This window comes from Lissotriton vulgaris, chromosome 6, assembly GCF_964263255.1.
Source record: "Lissotriton vulgaris chromosome 6, aLisVul1.2, whole genome shotgun sequence".
NCBI lineage: Eukaryota > Metazoa > Chordata > Amphibia > Caudata > Salamandridae > Lissotriton > Lissotriton vulgaris.
Genome location: NC_141694.1, coordinates 1,851,725,715 through 1,851,752,954, shown reverse-complemented (window position 1 = coordinate 1,851,752,954; position 27,240 = coordinate 1,851,725,715). Strand labels below are relative to the sequence as shown.

Below are 27,240 nucleotides of genomic sequence, written 5' to 3'. Positions count from 1 at the left end.
CCGCAATGATATATTAGTCATATTCAGTATTCGGAGTAGAGTCATGATCCGACTGCTGGTCCCCATCCGAGGAATCATGGACCTCTTGCAGCCCGGAGGAATCTTGTTGGAAGGATGTCTGAGGCGGAGGTGAAATTTGGGCCTGTAAAGATGGCGTCACTGGTGAGGGGGAAAATACTGCCGGTGTAGCTGATGCTGCCGGGACATGAAGTGGCCTATTCGCCCTAGATATATAGTCTTGCAGCATGTTATGCAAATCTTGGAGAAAAGAAGATGGCACCGTCACCATATCTTGGCCCGAATGATGTTGCGACTGGGCCGTTTGATGATGACCACTCTCCTCCTGGACGTATTCACCCTCAGAGTCCGTCTCCTGGCACTTGACCAGAAGTTGGGAGGGACTATTGGCATAACTGTAAGCGTCCTGGTCCTCATCCTCTGACTCCCCTTCTTGAAAAATCATAGTTGGTGGAAGGGGGATACACTCCTCGGAGAAGTCATTTCCGGCGTGATTCTCATCACAGAAATGGTAATCCTTTTCTCAGAGGATAATATCGTCGACGCCTTCGTCGGCAGAGTTTTCGTCGGCAGAGTTTTCCTAGTCGGCGAAATCTTCGTCGTCGTCGTCGTCATCTTAGTCGTCGGCGCATTCTCCGTCGACGTACCTGCCTTAGACATTACCTTAGTCGACGAAACTCCAGTCGACGCCACAGTCGACGATATCAACTTCGAAGCAGATTTTTTCGTCGACGGAACCTCCGCCGTCGACGTCTTAGAGCTCCTCTCAGAAGATTGAGAAGAAGGTTTTTTGAAGGCTGAGGCAGTCTTCTCACCTTTGAAGGCGTAACAGGTCCTACTTTCTCCTTTTCACTTCTGTGAGGAGATTTGCTGAGACCTAGGCTCTCAGACTCACTGGGGGTCTTTTTAGAGGCCTTAGAAGGTCTTTCCACAGAAGGGGAAGGAGAACTCCTACCTCTCTTCACTGACCTTCTTGATGAAGACATCGACGCTGCATCCTCACTGTCACTAGAGACAGTATCCTTCCTGGACTTCAGCTTCTGGAGCCATGTCAAGAGTCTACCCTCACGGTCCCGGAGGGTCTTGGTTGAGAAGGTGCGACAGATCTTGCAGTCAGCAGCCTGGTGGTCAGGATAGAGCCAATAGATGCATTTTTTGTGCCTATCCTCCACAAATAGCCTTTTCTTGCCACAGGTGGAACAAGGCTTGAAAAGGGCTTTTTTCTTCTCCATTTCACTCATCCTGGAAGGTAGCCAGTAATCCTGAAGAGAATCTAAAAGATTCTGAAGAAAATATCCAAAGTAATTCCTTAGAAAAGTAGAAGTTGAGCAGAGCTCACAGGAGACTCCGAAGCACAACGTGCGGTAGAAAATCTGAGGTTCCTTCAGGAAGGTTCTAAGGGGTGAGGCACTTCTGATTGGCTGATGCCAAAGTTTGGTCTCTTTTACACAAAGAGGGTGATATGCTACAAAAGGGAATGAGGCCTAGGCCTTTTTCCTTTGTCTTTTGTACCTACAGCTATGGTATTTTTGTTACTGAGACTCCCATTCCGACGACGGGGAATGATACAAAGCATGGGAATCTATGAAAGTTCCAATACTGGGGTAAGCAACAGCACTACAGGCGAGAGAGCGCACGCACTAGATCCCAATGAAACCACGGCGCATGCATTGACACTAGCGGGGCAGGAGTTTCGGGCATATGCCGAAGATGTGGTTAAAGCGAGACATGCGGGCACAATGCACAGAATATACGAATTAGGTGACAAAACAGGGAAAATGCTCGCATGGTTAAAAAAAGCAAGAAAGGGCGAGTAGGTGGATAGCACAACTGACACTTGTGGATGGTACACCGACCAATGACCCTCAGCTACTTGTCGAGGAGCTGGCAACATACTATGAAAGGGTTTACACTCCCCGCGCACAGGCGACACAGGAAGACTGTCGGCAGTTCCAGGCCGGTGTACCATTACCAACACTGCAGAAGGAGGATGTGGAAACGTTAGAAGCTGATCGATAGAAGAGGCGGGGAAAGCACTAGGGGCACTACACACGGGCAAAGCGATGGGGCCTAACGGGTTACCGGTGGAATTGTATAAAAAGGTAGCGAGCAAGGTCACCCCCCATTTGATCCACATGTACAACGACAGCCTAACGCAGGGAACTATGCCCCGGGATCAGAGACTAGCGACAATCGTAAACATACATAAACTGGGTAAGCCCCCGGAGCACCCCTCGTCTTACCGGCAAATATACTTGATTAATGTGGAGGCAAAGTTGCTGGCCAAAAGCTGGCGATACGTTTACAGCCTCATCTGGCGAGGCTGGTCCACCCAGACTAGACAGGCTTTATGCACGGCCGCAACACCTCCCTTAATCTGCGGCGCCTACACGGCGTGCTGGCCCTTACCCACCTCCTTCGCCAGGACGCAGCCACCCTCTCCTTGGACGAGACTATGGCTTTCGATCAGGTAGAGTGGCCATTTCGGTTTGCCGTCTTACGACCGATGGGTTTCAGCCCCAAGTTTTGTGGCTGGATCAGGCTTCTCTACACAGCACCCCTGGCACATGTGGTCGCCAATGGTCATATCGAGGGAGATTGCACTGGGCAGAGGGACGTGCCAGGGCTGCCAGCTCTCACCGCTCCTCTTTGCCTTGATCTTAGAACCATTGGCAGCCTGGACACCCACAACACAACTATTTCAAGGGATAACATGGGCGGCGGGCTGGGAAGACCGTATCTCCTTATACACCGATGACATACTGCTCTACATGACATCCCCGACAGACTCCCTGCAGGCCCTCCTGGATATACTTAAAATGTTTGGGGGGGAAATCCGGCTACACAATCAACTGGTCCAAATCACTGCTTTACCTACTGCACGGCCCGGCACCACCACTGCCCCCAGACTGTCCAGTTCAAATAGTGACTAGAGGATTCAAATACCTGGGAATTTACATTGCGCCTCAGGACACCACCTTTATTGCAGAAAACCTTCTGAAGCCACTACATAGACTGAAATCTGACGTTTCACAATGGCGATCTCTCCCGCTCACTCTGCTAGGTAGATCAGCGCTCTTCAAAATGTTAGCGCACTCCAGATTCCTTTACACACTACAGAACACTCCTTTCCCGGTCCCGCTCTCCTATTTTCAGGCCGTTAATGCCGAAGTGGCGGCTTTGTTGTGGGATGGACGTCCCGCTCGGATAGCACACCCCAAACTGACTCGCAGCTGGTATGATGGCGGTATAGCATTATCTAGCGTCAAATTGTATAACTGGGCGGCACACCTAGTGGTAATCAATCAGTGGATACACGCACCCCACGACGATCCGGCTTACCGACTAGATCGGGAGGTATTGCCAGCTGACTGCCTAATTAGAGCCTTATGCACCACTAAGACGCCAAGCACTAACTGGCCCCACTGCCCACACCATTCAAATACGCCCAGAAAGCACTGGGTTGGGAGGGAGTGCTTACGCTGGCTACTCCACTCTGGGAGACAAGACGTTTGGGCACATTAGCAAACACTTAAGGGTTCAGCACTGGGACCTCATAGGTATCACAAACATTGGGGACCTATGCGTTAGGGGAGAAATCCTATCCTTCGCTGCGCTCAAAGACAAATACGGCATGGCAGACACAGAGTTGTACCGCTACTCCCAAATCCGACACACACTCCAGTGTGCTATTCCCCCCGAAACTATGTTAGCAGACGCATCTCCCCTGGAGGACAGGCTCCTCACCGATCTGGATAAGCCATCTCACAAACGTACCGAAAACAGGTCAACAACCTCCCTGACCCCAATGTAGTGCTGCACAGCAAGTGGGAGGTAGAACTTGGGGACATGGATGACTGACTGGATGGAGGCACTTGCATCAGCCAGAGAGGCAGCGACCCCTTCCCATTTGCAATTGGTGCAGCTTAAAATCCTGCATCGGGTATATTACTCTCGCACCATGGTACACAAAATGGGGCGCGCGCCTGACCCACTTTGTCTAAGGGGATGCGGACAAACCAGCACTTACTACCATACACTGTGGGCCTGCCCCAAAATACAATCATATTGGGAACAAGTGCTGGAGCACATCTCGGAAGTGAGTCGGGTAGAAGTTCCTAGATGTTGTATTCAGAACATATGGCAATCTACAGATCTTAATGTGGCACAGAAAACATGGGCTATATTGGGTAGGGCCCTTGCAAAACGGAATGTAGCAAGGAACTGGGGCTCCAGGGTGACACCCTCACAATCGCAGTGGGAAAAGGATATGGACAGCGCAATGATAGCAGAGAAAGCGGTTTACACGCATAGGGGTTGCCCCAAAAAGTGGACGCGGATATGGGGGAGGTGGAATGAAGCCAGAGGGAACTTATGTGAACCGCCACGTACTGAGCCCACACCTGAAAACAGTCCATGAGAGAGGGGGCCCCTGGAAGGGCCAATGGAATTCACGATGCTGCGGGGAGTGGAGGGAGGAGGGTGGTGTGATGTGAGGGAAAATTACTGTAGGTGGGATGCCCTAGAACCTTAAATGTGAACGATACAGGGCCATTTATTCTTGACTACTGTAAATGGAGACTACTGTACTTGATTGAAATGAAAATTAAAACATTTTTTTTTTTAAAAAGAAAGGTGTTAATAGTGGAGATCTGACACCAGTTATAGTGTCATACCCTTTACATTATCCTATTGTTTAGTGGTTATCTCCAGTTAGCCTAGCAGGCATCAGATGGAGTGTGCATCAACACACATATATGACTAACTGGAATCAAATAATATGCGTAATTAAGCCAATCTGAAGACAATCAGATAGAGATGAATCTTGAAGATGCTCATGGCAAGCACTTCAGTCACAGAACATACTGAAACTTCATGAATAACACCCCGTTATGGGTGTTATGTAGACTCAGGAAATGACACAGGCAGAGCCACCTGCAGTTGCTGCATCCTTAAATAAGAGCAATAAATCATCATATAGTATTCTCTATTACTGTTCTTTCCGTAAACAAATCTGCACGGTGAGTGTATAGGAAGAGAGTCCAGCAGGTCTTAATTACTTTCACCTCGAGACTGAAACTGAAAAATACTGGTCTAAAATATCTTGCATTACATCTAGCAGTTATCTAAAATTTTGTGCCAATTCACCTTCCTGGTTTCTAACTCTGCAGGCTCAGGTGTGGGTGTCTTCACAGAAGGAGGAACAATGGGAGACTTCACAATTTCTTGCTGCGGCTGCTGATGTCTCGGCATTCCAAAGGCTGTCAGAGGGTAGATTCCATTCCTGTAAGGGAGAAATAATCCTTAAATCACCACTTCTCAAAGTCAATCAACTTTGCCAGTTTCACCACAACAGTGTAGTTATTACTGTAATGAAACCATCACATAAAACTGTTCTGATCCAGCACTAAAGATAATGTTACTTACCCTGTAAGCATCTGTTCAATGTATGTGGTGCTGTAGATGCACATGTTCTGCGTATTTCAGCCATCTAGTGTTGGACTCACTTGCTTTTCACCTAGGAAATCCATTGAGTGAAGTAGTCTTGGTGACTCTGTAGGAAGTTGGGCTTCTGTTGCAGTAACCCCACCCCCACTTTTTGCAAGAATACTGAGGCACTTTGACTAGATGTGCCCTGGGTCCCTGCCAATCAGGTTCCCAGGGCCTGTGTTCTTTCCCCAAAACTGTAGAGTGCACCCCCAATTGGCACCTCTCTGGCCAGATCAGTCCCTTGTAAAAGGTACCATGGATACAGAGGGCACTGTGGCCAGGGAAGGCTCTCAGGGATGCAGCAGTTATTGTGCCACTCTTAGAGGATATATATATATATATTCCAACAAATTGTCTCTTGCGGGGGGAGCAGCAGTTAGCTGGTGCCGGCGGCAGGTTTGGGACACCACACACACACGTGTGGGATTTAATGAAACATGCACACAGAGGGCATCTTAGAGATGCCCCCTGAAAAACGACCTACCACTTGTGTCGAGGCTGAGTGGCTGCTTTCAGCTGCCACCACCAGACAGGTTTCTGTACTCCTGGGTTGAGAGCCTGCTGCTCTCGGGGGCCTGAAACAATGCACATCCAGGGACGAGGTGCTAAGACTCCTCCCCCAGGATGGGCAGGGTCCACGAAGGGGAAGTTTCAAAGGTCTGACGCCTTTCTGAGCTTACCCATGTCTGTTGCTGCTTTCAGGAACTGGCCCCCACTGGTTCTGACCCCCACTTTGGGCAGGAGACCCTGCAGGAAAACTGAGGAAGGGAGGTGTGCCTCAGGTGGAGTAGACTAGGTTAAGCACAACTCAGACATCGCCATCTTGCAGATGGGGGGACCAAGCCAACCAGAGTGAGGCATATGCCCCCCTCCAACTGGAGGGTGGCGTAATAGGGGGTGTACCCATCCCAAGTAAGGGGCCAGTTGGTCCCAACCTTTACTTACCTGCAACGCCCCAAAATCTATTAATTAGGGGCACCCCAGAACCGTGCCTCCTCAGACAAAAAAACAAGAAGAAAAGAAGGACTGAACAGCTGTGCTGAAGCTAAAATGGAGGAGGACAACCACCGTCTTGGTCCCAGGCCTACCGGCCTGTCCCCACCTCAAACCTGCAGAAGCGAAACTCGTGTGTCCTGATGCCAGCAACATCAAGAACCCCAAGGACCTGCCCTGCCTTCCAAACCAAAGACTTTGTCTCCTGTGAACACCGGATTTGTTCACCCAGACGTCGACTCTGCTGAGTTCCGCGAGTCTTTACCCCTCTGCGACATATGACCACGCCCCGAGTTAGAGTGGCCCAACACCACAACGAGGTCTCCCCAGCGATCCAGACCAGACATCCAGTGATCCCTGACCTGCCTCAAGCCTCCAGCCGATGCCTGCAGTCTAAATCTGGAAGGTCCCCCAACCGTGACCAGGAACTGGTAAGAAGATCTGATCCTAAAAGGCACCCCCTGCACCAGACGCCCCACGGACTTTGGGTGGTCCAACTGACGGTGCCTAACCAACCCCCAGCATCCCAACTTACCTCTCCAAGTGGTGGTCGCGCCTAGAAGATCTTCGTTCCAGAACCTGCAGTGTGTTTGCAAACCGGAGACTACCCATTGAAAGCCACAGGGCGCCCAACGCCAAAACAGCGCTCTGCATCCGGCTGCCCCAGTGCTGCTGAGGGTGCACCTGAGCTTAAATCCATGAGGTTAGCTCCCACAACCCTGTGGCCTGCTCATAAGCAGCCACCAACTGGAGGCTTCCTATCCCCCACTGGATAACATTGGGCTGCTGCACTCTGCACCTGGTCGCCCTAGTGCCGCTGAGGGTGTAACAAGAGGGCATCCTTGACCCTGAGGCTACCCCCAGAACACCAACTCCCACAACTGAATACTTTTCTTTGACCCAATAACACGGACTGATTTTCTGTCAAAAGTTTCCAGGTGTGGATTTGGAAATCTATGAAAAGCTTTAAAACTCTAGCCAAAATAACCATAACGCTGTTACTTACCTGTTTACAGGAAAAGTCCCAATGCAGCATCCAGGTATACTGCACTGTGTAAGAAAAGTAATCTGTAAAGTAATCTACTTGACATTCTACTAAAAAGCCAATACAAAGCATATGAACAAATATTTCAAAGAATTGCATTACTAGTAGTTCTACTGTAATCAAACTAAAGTATATATACAATTGCAATCCAAACGGTTTAAAGACTGTATTATTACTGCAAAGTACTCATCACTTACCTGTGCCAGGCTTGCTTGGTTCTAGGAAATAAAATACCTAAAGGAAATTGCTACTTACCAGTATGCATCTGTCCTTGGCACGTAGAGCTGCAGAGTTGCACACAGTGCATTGATCGCCACCTAGTGTTGGGCCCGGATGATTGTAGTTTGTTGTCCTGAAAAGTTCTTTGGAAGTCACAAGGTAGGCGACTCCTTTGGACCACATTGCGCATGGGCATCGGCTCCATCCCCAGATTGTTTATCGCCATTAGGGAAATGGAGCTTTGCAAGAAAAAGGAAAGATGCCCATGTAATTTGTATCTAATTAAGATAATACTGGAACCGACAAGGGTAGCCGGGGAGGCAGGTGGGCGTGTGCAACTCTGCAGCTTTACATGCCAAGAACAGATGCATACTGGTAAGTAGAATTTCCCGTTCGAGGCATATGAGCTGCAGATTGCACACTTTGCATAGATTCTATAGCAGTACCCACTCTTAGCGGCGACCACCCCGATCTGTTGCAGTCGTTTGGAATAATGTTTTGAGAACAGCCTGGCCCACATTAGCTTGTTTTGTTTGCAAATCTACACAATAGTGTTTTGTGAATGTGTGCGGTGAAGACCATGTAGCTGCTCTGCAGATGTCATCTAGGGGAATGTTCCCTAAAAATGCCATTGAAGCCCCTATCTTTCTTGTAGAGTGGGCTTTAGGAGGAACAGATAGCGTACATTTAGCTTTGTGGTAACATCTGTATGCATTTGACAAGTCATCTAACTATCCCAGATTTTGAAATGGGATTACCTTTGTGTGGCGGTGAGAAAGAAAGTTTTTTTGCCTTACGAAAGGGTTGTGTCCTTTCTATGTAGTATAGCAATGCTCTTTTGACATCTAATGTAGGAAGAGCTCTTTCTGCTACGGACTGTGGTTGCGAGAAGAAAACGGGCAGTTCCACCGATTGAGATGGAATGGAGAAATTACTTTGGGCAGGAATTTCGGATTAGTACACAGAACTACCTTATTTTGATGCATTTGCAAGAAGGGTTCTTGAATGGTTAGTGCTTGTAGTTCACTAACTCTCCGCAGAGAAGTAATAGCTACTAGGCATGCAACTTTCCATGTTAAAAATTGTAATTCACATCTGTGTAAGGGTTCGAAGGGAGGTCCCATTAACCTTGTGAGAACAAAGTTTAAACTCCACACAGGTGAAGGTGGTACTCTGGGAGGAATTATTCTTTTAAGGCCTTCCATAAAGGCTTTAATGGCAGGCAATCTGAACAGAGATCGATGTGGTCTGTTTTGCAGATATGCTGCTATTGCAGCAAGATGTAATCTAATAGACGTATAGGCTAAGTTACATCTTTGGAGATGCAGTAAGTATCCTATGATCTGTTGAATAGACACATCTAGGGGATTAATATTGTTGTTGTGACAATAGATTACAAATCGTTTCCACTTGCCTGCGTAACATGCCCTAGTGGTTGGACGTTTAGCTTCTTTATTGACATTCATGCAGTCTGGAGGAAGGTTCAGATATCCAAATTCTAGGATTTCAGTAGCCAGATCGCTAGGTTGAGCTGAGCTGGGTCCGGGTGTCTGATCTCTCCACGGTTCTGTGTTAAGAGGTGGGGAGACAGGTGCAATTTCTGGTGCGGTACTACAGACAGTTGTAGCAGTGTGGTGTACCACGGTTGTCTGGCCCACGTTGGAGCAACTAGGATGAGGGTCAGAGAATGCTGCTGTAGTTTCCGTACTACTAGTGGCATGAGTGGTAGAGGTGGAAAAGCGTACGCAAATCTGTTTGACCAAATCATCCATATCGCATTGCCTTTGGACAGTGGGTGTGGATATCTGGCGGCGAAGCTTGGGCATTTTGCATTTTCATGGGTGGCAAATAGGTCTATTTGAGGTTGTCCCCACATCTGAAAGAATGCAGAACTTGCATATGAAGTTCCCACTCGTGGGTCTGTTGTGTTTGACGACTTAACAGGTCCGCTATCATATTTTGTACTCCCGGAACATGCTGGGCTAGAAGGAATATATTTGGAGGTATAGCCCACCTCTATATGTCCTGTGCTAGTTGAGTTGCAGGGAGTGTGTGCCTCCCTGCTTCTGTATGTAATACATTGCTGCCATGTTGTCTGTGCGGACTAACAGCTTTGTTTGATACTTGCTTCTGGAAAGCTTTTAGTGCTAGGAATATTGCTAGTAACTCCAGGTGATTGATATGGAGTAACTTTTGTTGTGGCGTCCACCTGCCTTGCATGGTGTGCTGCAGTAGGTGGGCTCCCCAGCAGGAGAGCGATGCGTCCGCAGTCAAGATTATCAGAGGAACTGGCTCTAGCAACGGTAGTCCCTTGGAAAGGTTTTTGGTGTTCCACCATTGCAGAGAGCGAGGAGTTCGACCGTCTACCAACACTAGGTCTGTTAAGTGACCTTGAGCCTGGTTCCATTGACGTGATAAGCACTCTTGTAGCGGATGCATTTGAAGTCTTGCATGGGGTACTATGAAGATGCAAGAGGCCATCATCCCTAGGAGTTGCATGAACACTCGTGCTGGGAGGGAGTGCTGTAGCTGAAACTTTGTTAGGAGAGTTTGCATGCTGGCTAGCCTTGCTGGAGTGGGATAAGCTAGCGCTGTTGAGGTGTTTGTGATTCAGAAAAGGGGGTGGCTTGTCTCCTTTCTGGTGAAGAATTGGCTTGGTAGTTTAGTCTGCCCTGTTCCCATGATGCACTGGGCCAGGGACAGACTGATTTGCATATAGCCAGGTTCTGAGCTGGGATGGTGCAGTGAGATAAATAATGGTGAAGGATCAAGCCCTGATCTTTGGACTGGGTACGAGTATTTTGCTTAATTCAGACACTCTGTTCATCACCACCCCCTTTTCTGAATCGTTGAGGTGTTTGTGACACCAAGGTACTGTTGTACTTTGGATGGTTGTAGATGACACTTGGTGTGGTTTATTGTGAACCCCAAGTTGTGGAGCAGTTGGATGGTGGCATGAGTGTTTTACGCATTGATTGTGTGAGCTGGCTTTTATGAGCCAGTCGTTGAGGTACGGGAAGACATGGATGTGCTGTCTTCGTAGATGCGCTACCACTACTGCTAAGCACTTGGTGAATACTCTTAGTGCTGTTGTGACTCCGAATGGGAGCACTTTGAATTGATACTGCTGCCCGTCTATTACAAATCAGATACTTCCTGTGAGCCTTGTGAATGGGAATGTGGAAGTATGCGTCCTTGAGATATAGAGTCGCAAGGAAGTCGTTTTGTAGCAGGAGCGGAAGGACTTGGAGTGTGACCATGTGAAAATGCTTGACTGTATGTATAGGATTAGCGGTCTGAGGTCTAAAATAGGCCTTCAAGAGCTGTGCTTTGAAATCAGAAAATATAGAGATTAAACCCCCTTGTTTTGTTTGGTGCAGAGGAACTGGTTCGATTGCACTCTTTTCTAGCAGAGATACTACTTCTTGCTTTTACAGTGCTAGATGTTCGTGACATTGGACGCTATTTGGGTGGTATGATTTGGGGGGGGGGGGGGGGTAGATGTTAGTTCTAGACAGTAACCTGACTGAATAATTTGTCGCACCCACCTGTCTGATGTGATGTTGATCCAGGCAGGCAGGCATTGTTGAAGTCTTCCCCCCCCACAGGAGTGGAAAGTTGGGCGGGAGGGGGGGGGGGGGGGGGGACGAGGGAGTTGAAGGGGAGGGGGGGGGGGGTGAAGGGGAGGAAAGTCATTGGGTAGGGGTAGAGGCAGAGCGGGAGGTGGTTTTTGCCTCTGCCTTTGCTGTTACCCCTGTAACCCCCTCTCTGTTAGCCCTTAGTGAATGTGGATTGTATAGGGGTTTCGTAGGAAGTGGAGGGATTTTGAGGAGTAGCCTCTTGTGTTGCCTCTGTATGATGGACGAAAAGAACGTCTGGGAGCTTGCTGCTGCAAGGCTCCCATAGACTTTGCTGTATCGGTGTCTTTTTTCATTTTTTCTAAACACACGTCAACATTTGGGCCAAATAAATGTGTCTCATCAAATAACTGATAAAGGGTGGAGTTTTGTACCTCAGGTTTGAAACCTGAAATACGTAGCCAAGCATGTCTATGTAGTAGGGTGCTAGTACCGATTGCCCTTGCGGCGGTATCTGCAGGGTCTAGGGCACAACGAATGGAAGTATTAGTAATATTTTTACCTTCCTGTATAAGTTCATTAGCCCTGTTTTTGTATTTGTCTGGAGGTGCTGTATTATGGACTCTGGTTCATAATGTGCCCTGTCATATCTTGCCAGCAACGCTTGGGTGTTGGCAATGCGCCAGATGTTAGCTGCTTGTGCCGCTGTTCGATGCCGGAAGTGTCAAGGAGCTTAGATTCTTTGCCTGGTGGTGAGGCCTCACCTGATGACTGGGAATTAGCACGTTTACGTGCATTAGACACTATTAAAAAAATCTAATTGTGCTGGACCTTTAATATAAACTGGATCCGCAGGGGCAGCTTTATATTTTTTCTCAATGCGAGGATTGAGGACCCTAGCCCCGACAGGATCCTTAAAAACCTCTGTTGCTTGCTTGATGACACCCTTAAGCATTGGCAAAATTTGCAGTAGACCTTTGTGTGTTATCAAAAGTGTCTAATAGGAAGTCCTCCTCCAACATCGGTGTGTAAGTCCACCCCATGATATTGTGCAGCCCTTTGGACTAGTAGGTTAAAACCTATAGAGTTCCTCTGGTGGGGAAGGTCTGGAAGGGTATACATCATCTTGTGGGACGTAAGGCACATCAAGGGTGTTGTAATCATCCCATGGATTAGGTGGCTGAGGGGGACTATTGGTCCCTGCTGGGTCATGTGCACCCCCACCTGTGTCATCAGAATTTGTGTCTACATCATCGTCTGGATTAGTAGATGGTGGAGGTGAATGATGTGGTGGAGGAGGTGTAGGAGGAGAAACAGTATGGGGAGGTGGTGGAGAAGGGACCCTTAAAGGAGAGGTTGCAATGTCTCTCTTCTTTGGAGAGGGAGGAGGTGCTGGCGTCTCAAGTGGTCTCTTCTTGGAGCTGAGAGTCAATTGTCCAGTTTTAGGATCCTTTACAAGAGTTTTCTGATTGGGATCCGGTGTAAAAAGTTCCTCTGAGTAGAGCAGATCCTTTGGCGTCGAAGGTTTCGGCTCCGTAGGTTTTTTCTGCACAGAGTTGGTAGCTGGCTTAGGAGTGTGCCCATTTGAAATGTCTTACAGAACTTGTTTTTTCGGTTCCGGGTGTTTTTTCGGCTCCGATGCGTGTGAATCTGGAGCTTTGGGCAATTTTTAAACTCGGCTCCAAGTGAGGTTTCGGCATCAATGAGCCGCTGCCAGTCTTTGGCGCTGTGTGCTTAGGTGTTGGAACAACGGTCAGCATGGTAGAGGAAGATGGCTTCTTCTTCGGTGTCGGTATAGGATTGGCACCGGGAATAGGCTGGCTCGAGCCAGAGCCACCTGAAGGCTTAATGGGCTTCTTTGCCGGGCCCAAAGGCGGGGCGTGGGAAGCAGAGTCTCGGTGTGCACCCGGGCCCGAAGGTGAGGGTGTGAGCGAAGTTTTTTTTGTGGGTGTCGAGGAAGGGTTGCGGTCGAGGGTCTTACTTACGACCCGTTGAGCTGGAGTGATGTCCTCAACTTCGGAGTCTTCGGCATCTGAGGATCCGATACTCTCCTCGGCGTACTGGTGTTCTGGCACGTCGACGCCCTCTTTGAAGAGGTTGTTGGGAATCGAAGCTGACAAACGAGCCATAGTTCTCCGAGCTAGTCGGTCCTGAATCATCTTCTTGGAGAGGGATGAGGCACACGCCGAACAGTCTTTGACCTCGTGCTCGGGTGAAAGGCAAAGGTTGCACATCTCATGTAGGTCGGTGTGGGGAAACTTCGACCCACATTGAGGACACTTCTTGAATGGCGTCCTGTCTATGAGCCAGAAAGTAAGGCCTAGGTAGGCCCGAAGGCCTTCTTCGACAACCGGAATCGAAGACTTCGAAGTGGGAGCACGATCGAAACAATACCGTCAAACTGGGTGAGGATTGCGCGCCGAAGGAAATTCGGTTCCAAACCGGAGCGCAGGAAAGAAAGACATCAAGCCCGATGGCGGAAAAAAACAATCTGTGGATGGAGCCGATGCCCATGCGCAATGTGGTCCAAAGGAGGAGTCACCTACCTCGTGACTTCCAAAGAACTTTTCAGGACAACAACAAACTGCAAACATCCGGGCCCAACACTAGGTGGCGATCTATGCACAGTGGGCAATCTGCAGCTCATATGCCTCAAACAGAATATTTTTTTACAAAACCCATTGGTATGAAGTTCAGTCTTTGAGTGTGTGTGTGATATCATTTGCAGATTGAGTGTGTACAACAAATGCTTAACAGTACCCTCTGATAAAGCCTTGCTGCTCGACCACACTACCACAAATCGAGAGTAAGGTGCTATCTACTTTTACCTCTGCCTACCTTTGGGGATCCATTGGACTGTGCACTCTATACCTCACGCTGGTATACCATATACAGAGCCAGCTTCTTACAACAGTGCACTTGGTACCCATGGTACCTTTTACAAGGGACTTACATGTGGCCAGAGAGGTGCCAATTGGGAAACACAGGCCCTGTGATCCTGATTGGCAGGGACACAGGGCACATCACGTCAAAGTGCATCAGAAATCTGGCAAAAAGTGGGGAGGCGGGGTGGGGGTACTGCAACAGAAACTTAGCTTCCTACAATGTAGGACTCTAGAATGAAAGCCATTGGGCAGACAGCTTTTATTACGTAAGTGTTTGAATAAAGCAGGCATTATCATGCCATTTTCTAATGGGAACTGAAAAAGCATGCTGGCTTATGCAGTGCAATTAAATAAACCAATACAATGAATGTATAAATCACTGTCAGTTACAATACAACATTTTCCATTAAATCATTCCAATTATGTTTTTGCACATTGTAGTGAGCCAAATCACGTTGTTGCTTTGTGGGAATGATTAGGACGGAATTCTAGTATACTGTAAAGTTGCACCTGACAGAGGGAACCTGTAGGGCACCCATCACCTTAGCGGTCTCCGGGCCCCTCTTGATTTTTTCAAGCATGGTGTCATCCTGTGGTACCAATAATTGTCCACAATTGTCTTGAAGTCAAACACTTCGAGCCAAGAATGGCACCACAGGATGACAGATGCTCACTTCCTTTTCTGATGGATCTGCTGCATACAAAGCAGACATAAGAGGTGCAGTCGAAATGGCCTTACTGTTCTACACATGCTCTTCACTCCCGCGTGCGATACTGGTCTGGGAGGTGTTGCAAGAGCCTCTCCCAGTGACCTCTACCACATCTAGAGAGGAGACCTACAGAATTGGCGATGTGCCAATGCATGACTGCACCTATTGCCCCTCTCATCCCTGCAGCATCTATCTGCTTGCTCTCCTTATCAAGAGGTGGAGCATCACAATGGGCGTGGATTAATGCCTATTCCTAGCAATAGTAACTACTAAATAGTCGGTGGGACACGACCTCGGATGCAGTGGTTGAGAAGGTGCTGGTTTGTATTTTTTCCTTGATGTGTGGTGTGACCATGCAAAATGTAACCAAGCCCTTTAAAATTTCAGGACTGATCATTCGGTCTTCGAAAGTATCTCCACCAAGAAGACATCTCCTTATGGTAGGCAGCCACACATTGGATAATGCTGTGGAATTCCATGGTGTCGTAGTACTGGGTAGCCCTGACTTGAAAGTGCTCAAGGTCTGGATCAGAGGGACTACACTGTAGTCCACCCAGGGATGTTCTGAGATACCAGGATAGATTAGGGCCAAGTCCTCAGTTGAAGAAAAAGGGCTACGACTGCCAGTATCAGAGTAAGACTCTCAGGACCCTTGAGGAGGTGGTTTGTCCTTAGACCTCTTAGGAGGCTAAAGGGGCACAGGAATGTCCAGAGTTCGGAGTCTACGACAAGCCTGCGTTTCTTGTTCTGAGACAGATCTTTCCTGTGTATGGGTGGAAGAGGCTCCTCTGCCTTTTGTCCAGCTCATGCTGCACCCTCGAGGCTAGGCCATTCCTGGACATCTAAAGCAGAGGGCCTTGAAGCAGACAGTGAATGTTTTGGTACCAGTGAATGTTTTAGCTTGGATGGCTGAGCTGAAAGACTGACTCTGGCCATTCAGGAATCAAGGCCCTGGAAAAGGCCTTTTTTGTGGCTCTGAGGAGCAGCTCCAATGTTGACCAGAGTTCGGCAGTGGCTTCAGCATCTGTTGAAAGTTCTATTACCTCAGTGCCTCATACTCCGAAGCGCAACTTGGAGCACTCTGCAGTCCGCCTACAGAAAGGCCTGGTCACTCGCCAATGAAGGACAGGAGGAATGGAATCGGCACAGATAACAGAACAGGAAAGAAGTCTTTGCGAGGGGGTGGAAAGCAACGTAGGCAGAAGCCACGACAGGAACTGACAAACTCGTCTAGACTGGCAGTGCACTAAATCACGTCTGAATCAGATGGCATAGAAAAAAAATCTAACAATAGAGTCAGTGCCCATACACATCCAAGACCAAAGGAGGAGTCACTGAGACTTCTTATTGCAATCACTAGATGATAGAAGTATGTAGAGCATGTGTATCTACAGCCACACGTTATGAACATATTATTCAACTAATTTCAAGTTACCATTCTTAAGCTTGTCAATTCTGCTACTCACTGGGGGCGAATGGTAGCCAGAGATCAAAATATTCTACCAATCATTCAATGCTACTTCAAGCAGGCATAGTGGTATTTGTTTAAAATTGTTAGTGTGTTTTAAAACCATGTCCAACAATCATTAGCTGAAAACTATCAGTGACAAAACCATAACCAGCGTGATTTACTCAAAAAGCAGAAGACTGAAAGATTGCCTTTCTATAGAGCCACTACACAGCTTTCAAACCTGTATGTAAACTTTACTCTTACCTCACATCTTCAAGAAACTTGTCCAGCTCCAGAGCAGGGGACTGAGAAAAGCTGCGACAGATAAAAAAAATATATATAAATAAAAATCACTAACTATGTACACAGCCCAGCATTTCCCCATGAACCAAAGACCAATATTTGGGAAGAAAGGAGCTCATTTAAATGTAATCTGTAATACAGGTTTTCTTAGGAACCATCAATTTTATTATAAAACAGCTTGCTTTGGTCTTTACTGTACAAAGACTTAGTCACCCGATTGGTGCGTACAGGGTTACACCTTTCTCACCTGTGTTAACTCAGTGCAACCAAAATTGATGCCCCCAGGTATCAAATTACTTGTTAAATTGATTTTAACTAAATAATCTAGTCAAACTCAATGTAACAGGTTGTGGTGTACCACCTTAACGAAGTTGCCACTTTGTTGCCTTTAGTCTTCTGTGTACTGAATGGTTGCACAAGGTGCCTGTCCCCAAGACAGCTTCTGCCCATTCGGGAAGAAATGCTAACAACTCGTAGGAAAGGAGACAATAGAAGTCTGTTTTGGAGAGGTTTTGGCTTCCTCCTGTAGGAAGCCACACAGGAGTTGGGCCAAAAAAGGAACTTTAAAAGAGCAGCCGCCTTTGAAGGGCAAATGGGTAATGCTTGGGTGAGGATCTGAAAACCAGTGCCAAACCGGTTTCTCGGCGCGTGTAGTCTAGTTGGTACCAACGCCCTGGATTGCATTAGCAATCTTTGGACAGCGAGATAGCGGTTCTGCAATATTTGAAGCGGAGAGAATAATGCATCTTGGGATAGCCAGTTGACACACTTCACTGGAACAGTTGACACTTCACTGGAAGAGGTCATCAGGACCAAGGGAACCTGGTAGTCAATTTGCTACCAATTGCATCCTATCCAGAGAGAACTTTCTGGGTATAAAAGGGCTCTAAGATCTCGAGTGGAGTGGAAGAAGGACTGAAGGACAGTCCTGCTCAAAGCACTAGGCAAAAATTCTTCTTGGAGACGGAAAAAGGTTGAACAAAGACAAAAAATGTATTCCTGACAGACTAAACTGGAAAAGTAGATTAAATAACGCCACAGTCTCTTCCAAGTTCCTATTCTTTCAAGCCTGAAAAGAACCATCTGGCAACTGCCCATCAAAGACAGTCTGAGACTGGAAGCCTCTAGACTTCTCCAACACACTGGGCACTCAACTCTTCATGTGATGTCCATCAGGCCCTGTTACCTCCATTGCATACACATTTAGATAGCAATTTAGTCCTTAGTGTGCGGCAATGTAGTTTTTAATGGGTAATTATTTTTTCATTAGTACACATTTCGGAAAAAAATCTAACTTTGTAGTCTTTAGAGGGTGTTCATTAACAATGAGCACACTAGTCTTTACACCCTTTTTGTAACGAAAGGGTGGAGGGGAGAAACTGGCTAATCTATAATGAACAGGTGATAAAGATCTCAGTCTTAATGGGCAAGAATAACGAGAGAGTATGCCCCTTAACATAGCTGAGGGTGGAGAAACCACAGTTCTAATAGGATATGGATAAGCAGAGACCGTGACATTCATGGAGAGAAGAGTAGGGAAGTACAATGGAACTTATGAACGGCAAAGACCCCAGTACTACTGGAAATAGTGAAGTGACCATGCGCCAAATGGAGAGATCATGGAAACCAAACTCCGCTATAATAGGAGCTGCCCGGAGATGGTGTGAGGGGGTATCAAGGTGTGGGAGGGCCTTGGAACTTATTGACAGATGGGTGTTTGGAGACAATAAAAGGCCAAAATGCTATTAATGCAGGTGAGGGGATTACAAAGACCACGGCCTTTAGAGGTATACAGACTGGCACTAGTGGGGAGTGCAGGAAGACCTACATGTGCAACAATGAAAAGGGACTGTGATGGAAGGAGACCCTGTCCCTAAGAAGGAGAGGAGGGAGAAAGGACAAGGTCATAACAAAGAACGAATAGTTTCTTACCGGTCGGTGTAGTTTTGCAGCTTGAAGATCTTTCTGGATTCACTATGCTGTGCATTATTCCGCGGTCTAGTGGTTGGGTCTGGAATCGTAGTATTTGTATTTGTATTTGTACTGGGTTTTATATCGCGCCAGCTCACCGACAGGTCTCAAAGCGCTACTAACCAAGTGCAGCAACAAGAAGCACGATGACTATAGAGAGATTCTAGGATGCCAGGTACTAGGAAGTAAATGCATCTTTGAAGAGTAGAGTCTTCAAAGACTTCCTGAAGTGGAGAAGGTTGGGCTCTCTACGAAGCACCTCCGGTAGCTTATTCCAGATTATCGGAGCCTGAACTGAAAAAGCTCTGCCTCCTTTGGTTGCCAGCTTAAAGCGTGGACAGGACAGCAGAAAGGAACCGGAGGATCGTAGGGCGCGCTTGGGTTTGTATAATTCAAGTCTCTCTTTTATATAGGCTGGCGCCTGTCCATGGATTGCTTTGTGACAGATGCACAAGCTCTTAAACTCAACTCTTTGCACCACAGGCAGCCAGTGAAGCCTGTAGAGCAAGGGGGAAGCATGGGTCCGCCTTGGCACACCAAATATCAGGCGTGCTGCGTCATTCAGAGTAACCTGAAGACGATTGGATAGGTTTTTTGGGAGGCCAAGATATAGCGCATTGCCATAATCAATTCTCGACACTATTGTAGCCGAGACAATGGTTCGCAGCATATTCCATGAGAGTAAGGGAACGAGCTTCCGCAATTTCCTGATTAGGTTGGTACAAGAACCAACTACAGCAGACACTTGGTTAGCCATCGAGAGTTCCTGATCAATCTTCATGCCGAGGCTCTTAACACTAGGACACGGTCTTGGAGTGGGTCAGAGTTCTTGTGGCCAAAACAGATCGTTCCAGGGAGAGGTCAAGGTTGAAACTACAAGAACCTCTGTTTTGTCTGGGTTGATTTTCAGTAAATTGGACGACATCCAATTCACTGTAAATCGCAGTATGTCTTGGGCCGTGGACTGAGCTGATGATGTATTATCGATACTCAGCAACAGCTGAGTATCGTCGGCATAATTAAAAACTTTACAGTTCATATTTGCCAGGGACTCTATCAATGGCTGCAGGTACAGATTGAATAGGAGTGGAGAGAGCGCGGAGCCCTGCGGGACTCCGCAAGATAAAACACCCTCACCGGAGACCTGATCTGCAACCTGGATTCTCTGCGTCCTCCCAGATAGAAAGGCTGTTAGCCATTCGAGGGCTCGCTCTCCTATCCCGAGCCGAGTCAGTCTGCCCAGGAGCAATGCATGGCTGACAGTATCAAACGCCGCTGAAAGGTCTAGTAATATCAGGGCGCATGGATTTTTACTGTCAGCCATGCATCTGAGCTCATCCAGTACAGACAACATTACCAATTCTGTACTATGGTGGGCCCGAAAGCCAGCCTGCCGCTCCTGGAGAAGATGGTGAGATTCCAGGAGGGATGACAGGGATTTTAGCACGTGCTGTTCCAACACTTTTGACAGAAATGGCAGCTGAGAAATAGGTCTGTAGTTCTTCAGGCTGGATGGATCTGCCCCGGGCTTTTTTAACAGGGGTCTGACGCGTGCCTCTTTAAAGGAGGTAGGTAATGCGCCAGTAGCTAGTGAGGTGTTTAGAAGGTGTAAGATCTGATCTTCTAGGATCGGGATTGCTAATCGGAGGATATCGGGTGGACACGGGTCAGCAGGTGAGCCTGACTTAATGGATGCCACTAGTTGTCTCAGGGTGGTAGGGTCAATTTCAGGGAAACTGGTAAAAATAAGATTTGGAGGATTTAGAGGGGGCCGTTGTTCGATGTGTGAGACTGGATTATCCTTCTTAATATCAGACAAGATAATCGCAACTTTTTCGAGGAAGTATCCCTGAAAGGTATCACAGTTGATCGAGATGTCATTCTTTTCCTCCTTCACACTTAGCTCTTTCAAGATTTGAAAGGTTTCTCTCTGAATATTTGTGGCATTGTTTATACGTGTCTCATAATAGTCCTTTTTAGCTAAGACGATAAGCTTTTTGTATGTTTGAAGCGACATTCTATATAGTTCCCTATCAGTGTCCTTTTTGGATTTCCTCCAACATCTTTCGAGGCAACGAAGTTTTCTTTTGTGTTCACGTAGGTTTTGGGTGAACCAAGGGGCTCCTTTCTCAACACCTTTTACTCTTTGAACCTTTTCGGGGGCTAACTCATCGATTGATTTCCTGAGAGTAGTTGTAATTGCATCATACATTGAGTCAAGGTCAGAGCCACCTTGAAAGACTATGGAAGTCTGTTTGTATTTGGGCAGAGTTTTGGCCAAGGTGTCAGAGTTTACTTTTTTCCATTGGCGTACCTTTTTGGTTTTTAAAGGGAGTTTAGCCTGGATATTATTTAGCGGAACGTCGTACAGTATTAAATGGTGATCCGACCAAATACAGGGTGTAATGCTTGCAATGGTCACCTTTGGCATAGAGGACCAGATAAGGTCGAGGATATGGCCTTTTTTGTGGGTAGGAGCTTCCACAAGTTGTACTAAACCAAAAGCGGTCATAGTAGTCTGTAGTTTCTGGGCTAGCGGATCTTGATCGCTTTTATCCCAGTGGATATTGAAATCCCCAGTTACCAGGATGTTTTTATAGCGTGTGCATAAATCTGATAGTATAGGAAGAAAAAGGTCGTTGAATTTTGAGGTGCTTTGGGGTGGGCAATACACTGTTAAGATGGTAAAACAGGAATTATTCATGGTGATTTTTATCCCTAGAATGTCGACGGTACTTATAGTCTCCGATAAGATTTTGGTTACCGTGAACTGCTTTTTAAAGATCGTTGCTACACCCCCACCTCGGGCCCCCTCTGGTCGGTTGTGCCAGATCATATCATATCATATCCACTAGGAAGGGCGGCGATGATATCCGGGGAGGAGGCATCGCTCAGCCAGGTTTCAGTAAGTGTCAGGAAGTCAATGGTCTCGTCCTGTAAAAGAGTATAGATTTCTAGATGATGTTTCTGCAATGACCTGGTATTAAGGGTAGCTAGCTTAAGGGGGGGTGAAGGGTGAGGAATCTTACCACTGGGTCTGTACAAAATGTTAAGTTCCTCCAAAGTGGCGTATATAGCAGGTGAAAGTGCATAGCTGCCGGATTGCAGTACTAGGAGATCCCCAGAGGAGTAGCTGGTGCGAGTACCAGAGTCCCTACGCCCTATGCCCGGTCGTGCGCGGACGGGCGCAGACGGGCAGGACTCTGGCACGACTCCGGCGCAAATCCGGCGCTCCCGCTGATCGCGTCCGCTGCGCGGAGTCATCTCTGCCCGTTTTTATGGCGCCTGAAATCGCGTCACAAATTGCTGCCTGACCTAAGATGGCCGCCAAAACCGGTACTCTGCTCTCGGCGTCGATACTCGGCCGAGAGCAGGTCCGATTCGGAAAGCAGGGGTTCAATTACTGTTTAGCGCAAGGGGGGTCAACAGGGGGGTCGCAAGCACCTATTACAGTCAGGTGCACAAAAATACAATTTTCCACAGTTTCAGTTCGTTAAAGACAAATTAAGATTTTAAAAATACTAGAGACCTCCCGGCTTCCGCCTCAGGAGGGTGAGAGATGCGTGCAGGTTAGAGATTACCGGCACTCTCCCTTCGCGTCCCTTTTATGGCGCCTGAAATCGCGTCACAAATTGCTGCCTGACCTAAGATGGCCGCCAAAACCGGTACTCTGCTCTAGTCTTTCCTCTGTTTTTTTTTAGCCCAGGTGGGCGTAGACGTCCCACCTTTTGGTGTCCTTCCATGACGTCGGCACGCTTCCTGCGGAAGCTCCCACCCTTGGGCGCCATCTCCGGATTCTTTTTTCCTCCTTTTGTGTTTTTGTGAATCCTTGGCAATGTTCAAGTAAGTTATTTAATCCGCTTTGTCGTTTAAGGTATCTGTTTCAGTATTGACCTTGTCTTTTACCACCTGATTCTCAGGCCTCACCTTTCTGGCGGAGGTGGGTGGGTTCGCTATGAATCCAGAAAGATCTTCAAGCTGAAAAACTACACCGACAGGTAAGAAACTATTAGTTTTGGCTGCGTAAATCTTTCTGGATTCACTATGCTGTGCATAGACTTTGTAGCGGTTTGTTACTTTTGTGGCGTCTGGGTGGAAGATGAGCGTTGGCTGTTGAATATATGTTGAAGCACTTTTTGTCCTACTGGTGCTTCCTTGTTCATTTGTATATCCACACAGTAGTGCTTAGTGAACGTGTGCAATGAAGCCCATGTTGCCGCCAGGCAAATGTCTTGAATGGGTGTGTTAGCCAGGAAGGCCATCGTAGCTCCCTTCTTCCTAGTTGAGTGGGCAGGTGCCCCCTCCACAAGCTTTTGGTCTGGTTGTTTGTGGCAGAATTGAATAGTTTGTGCGATCCATCGTGTGATGGTATTTGTTACTGGTCTACGCAGGAAACTGCTTGCGAAGGACACAAAGAACTGTTTTGTCTTCCTGTGTTCCTTTGTTTTTACCATGTAGTGCATTACTGCCCTTCTAGCGTCCAGATTGTGGAGTGCCCTCTCTGCGCTTGTGGTTGGTTTTTGAAAGAAACTTGGTATTTGAACTGTTTGGTTGATGTGAAACCTCGGCACCACCTTTGGCATGGAGTGTGGGTCCGTTCTCATCACCACCCTATCATTGTGAATTTGGATGTAGGGTTCTTGTAGCGTTAGCTCCTATAGTTCGCTCACCCTTCGCAGGGAGGTGATAGCCACCAAGAAGGCTGTTTTCATTGTTAGCATTTGCAGGGAAGCCTTCTGAATCTGTTCAAAAGGCGCCTTCATGAGCTCTGTCAGGACTAGATTAAGGTGCCTCGCTGGCATCCTCTTAGGCAGCGCGATCCTTTTTGCCCCTTCCATGAATCTCTTTACTATCTGTGACGTAAAGAAACTCTTGCCAGTCTCTTCTACTTGCTGCCAGGTGTACTCTCAGCGAGGAGGAGCTTAGCTTTGCCTTCAGCAGGTGCATGAGGTACCTTAGCACTGTTGACTCCCTTGTCATCTTTCTGTGTAGCTTCTTCTTGCTGCACCATTGTGTGAACCTTGTCCATTTTGCCAAATAGCACCTTTGTGTGCTAGGCCTCCTTGCCACTCGCAGTAACCGCAGGGTGCTCTCCGGTAACCTCAGGTGCGCAAACTATGTCTTCAGGAGCCATGCTGCTAGGCTGAGGCTCTCTGGTTCTGGGTGTAGTACCTCTCCGTTTTGCATGGACAGTAGGTATTTTCTTCTCCCGAACTTGTGGGGTGCACCTTGTGCCATTTCCGTTATCTGTGAGTACCAAGTCTGCCTGGCCCATTTTGGTGCCACCAGGATCAGAGTCATGTTGCTGGTCCTGCACTTGTTGAGTACTCTGTGGATCCGGGGTATCGGGGGGGAAAGCGTAAGCAAATGTCCTCGACCAGCTTATCCATAAGGCATTCCCCAGGGAGCCTTCCCCTGGTTACCTGGAGGCAAAGCTTTGGCATTTTGCATTCTGTGAAGTAGTGTGGCTCACTGGTTAGAGGCGGCAGACCCGAGAGCAGAGGACGGCCCGGGACCAGGGTTCGATTCCCGGCGCGGCAGGTTTCTGGACCAGGGTCAGCGGACTCGATAATTCTCTCGCCTCGGTGCCCACTCTGATCAGCGATCACACTCGGCAACTCTGGGCATTAGCTTGCCTCATCTTCACTAACGGCCCCACCAGACCGCCGGGGATGCCTGGTCTCACCCTGGAGTTGCCCATTAAGGGACCATCTCTCAGGGAAACCAGGAAGGGTTTCGCAGCGGTCGAAGCGCCTTGGGACCCTACGGGTAAGTAGTGCGCTATATAAATGCCTATACATTTACATTTACATTTACATTCTGGTGTGTTACAAATAGGTCTACAGTCTGTTTTCCCACCTTCTGAATAGCCTTAGCGTTTCCTGTGCATTGACCTCCAACTCGTGGGACGCGGATGTCTGTCTGCTGAGCCAGTCTGCCGCCACATTGTCTTTCCCTGGTAGGTGTATGGCTAGCAGGTCTACCTTTAGTGGGATGGCCCATCTCCAATATCTCCAGCGCTAGGTTCGATAGCTGCGGAGATTGCGTTCCTCCCCGCTTGATGTAGAACATAGTCGTAGTGTTGTCCGTCTGGAACAACACTCTCTTGCTGTACAATTTTATCTGGAAGGCTTTCAGGGCGAGGAACACGGTCTTCAGCTCTAGGTAATTGATGTGTTTGACCGCATCCACTGGAGTCCACAGACCCCTTACCCTGAGCTTGCTCATGTGCTCTCCCCATCCTTTCTGGGATTCCTCTGTGGTGATGGTCACCATTGGGGTCGGTGGTGTTAGAGGCTTTCCCTTTGTTACGTTCTCCATGTTCCGCCACGACATCTCCTCCTACACTGTGTGCGTTACAACTACTAGATCTTCCCAACTCCCTGTAGCTTGTGACCATTGTTCTTGCAGCCATTCTTAGAATGGTCTCATGTGGAGGCGTACATTTGGTACTAGATGTATGCATGAGGCCATCATGCCCATGACCTTGCTCGCTGTCCTCACTGTCAGAGCTCGCCCCTTCTGGTAGAGGCGCGTCTCCTTCAGTAGCACCTGTGTCCTCTTGTCGCTGGGGAACAACTTGCTCTGAATGGTGTTAATTTGAGCCCCATGGAAGACTTTCACTTGCTCTTGTTCCATAGAGGATTTCCCCCAGTGAATGGAGAAACCCAGGTCCATCAAAGTCTTAGTCACGTTATGGGCATGATCCTTGCATGTCCTGTGTGAATTTGTCTTTAATAGCCAGTCGACCAGGTAAGGGTATACATGTATCCCATGCCTTCTCAGGTGCGTTGTCACAGCTGCGAGGCACTTGGTGAAGACCCTTGGTGCGGATTTTAGTCCGAACGCTAGGGCTGGGAACTGGTAGTGATGTGTGTGGATGGTAAATCTGAGCAGATGTTTGTGCCGCCTGTTCATAGGGATGTGCAGGTAGGCGTCTGAGGTCTATGTTGGACATGAAATCTCCGTCCCCTATCTGGGGAATGACCTCCTGTAAAGACGTCATTTTGAACTTTTGTGTCCTTATGTATTTGTTCAAGAACCTGAGGTCCAGGATGGGTCTTAGTGTTTCATCCACTTTTGGTACCAGGAAGTAGGTGGAGTACACTCCCATATTCCTTTCTTGGTATGGTACTGGTTCGATGGCATCCCTTTAAAGCAGTTCCAGTTCTTTTCCTGACTGCGCTCTCTTTTTTGGTCTTTTGTTTGGCGGTGTCCTTTCCAGTTCTATACAGTATCCGAACTATATGATGTTCAGTATCCACTTGTTATCTTCTTCCAATCTCTGAAGAAGTGACTTAGCCTGCCCCCTACTAGTGTTACATGTTCCATGGTATTTGGTCTGTGTAACCCTGTGTTGGTCCTCTTGTGCTCCACCCTGGGAGGCGTTGTGCGGGTGGGCACAACTGTGTGACTGCGTCACTTAGAGGTGGATTGATGGCCTCCTCTTTTATTCTGGCCAGGTCAGTTTCCTCTCCCACGAAAGGAGTGGCACCTTTGCTGGTTGTGCCAGGTTTGTTTTTGGTGTCCCTGCTGTGCCCGGTTATCTCCCTGGTTGGACTGCTGGAAAGTCTGGTGCGACGTTCCTGACTGGTTCCCCCCCCCCCTTCCGTTTGGTCTCCGTGTAGGTGTACCCCTCTTAATTCCTCTGAATTGCAAGGCCCCCATGGACCTTGCAGTGTCGCTTTCCTTTTTGAGATGGGTGAGTTTTTCATTTACCGTCGCTCCAAACAGTGTCTCTCCATTGAATGGGGTGCTAAGAATGTTGTACTGAACCTCTTGTTTGAAACCTAAGATCCTGAGCCAGGCTTGCCTTCTTTCAGTTATTCCCAACATAATCAGCCTGCTGGATGTGTCTGCTCCATCCAAGGCTGTTTTGAGGCAAGCGTTCGCCACATTCTTCCCCTCCTCCACGAGGTGTGAGGCTCTATGTTGGTACTCTTGTGGGAGGTGCTTCGTCAGCTGCCCAATTTGGTCCAGGATTTGGTACTGGTGCCTATTCAGTAGGGCGTTTGAGTTCGCCATGTGCCAATGCATTGCTGCATTCCTCCCTATCTTTCTCCCAGTCAGGTCCATCCTCCTGCTTTCCTTGTCTGGTGGTGGCCCTGATGTCTGCACATTTGCCCTCTTCCTTGCGGTTGCTGTGATAATGGAGTCCGCCAGGATTGTCCCTCTGATGTACGGGGGATCTTTCGTGGAGTGTTTGTATTTCTTCTCAGTCCTCGGCGTAACGGACCTGCATGTCGCCGGTTCCTTGAACGCCTCCTTCCCCTGAGCCATGACACTTTCAAGCATTGGGAGATACTGGCTCCTGGTCTGCGTGGGGAGTAGGGTCTCCAATAGGAAGTCAGACATTTGTTTCTCTTCGTCAAGTTTTACTCCAAACGTTGTTGCCACGTTCTTGATCACCATATTGTACGCCCCAATGTCATCTGACGGCGAATGCCTCGAAGGTTACGTGTCTACGCCCTCTTCTGGACTTTGTGTCTAGGTCCTGCCATTCCAGGTCCTGAATCCCCGAGGATGCCGACCAGAGGATCGTTCTCTGGTCATAGTCACCATCCTCATCATAGTAGAA

At 48.1% G+C, this 27,240-nt stretch overlaps 1 protein-coding gene across 1 annotated transcript in view; it reads right to left on the bottom strand.

Annotated features, from left to right (window-relative positions):
- NRBP1 (nuclear receptor binding protein 1) overlaps positions 1-27,240 on the bottom strand; it is a 349,434-nt gene that overhangs the window by 114,783 nt on the left and 207,411 nt on the right. Inside the window, exons 12-13 of the mRNA XM_086928169.1 lie at positions 16,653-16,703; positions 5,167-5,302 (exon numbers count right to left, since the gene is read on the bottom strand). Coding sequence (XP_086784295.1) covers positions 5,167-5,302; positions 16,653-16,703 — 187 coding nt within the window. The remainder of the gene's footprint in view (positions 1-5,166; positions 5,303-16,652; positions 16,704-27,240) is intronic.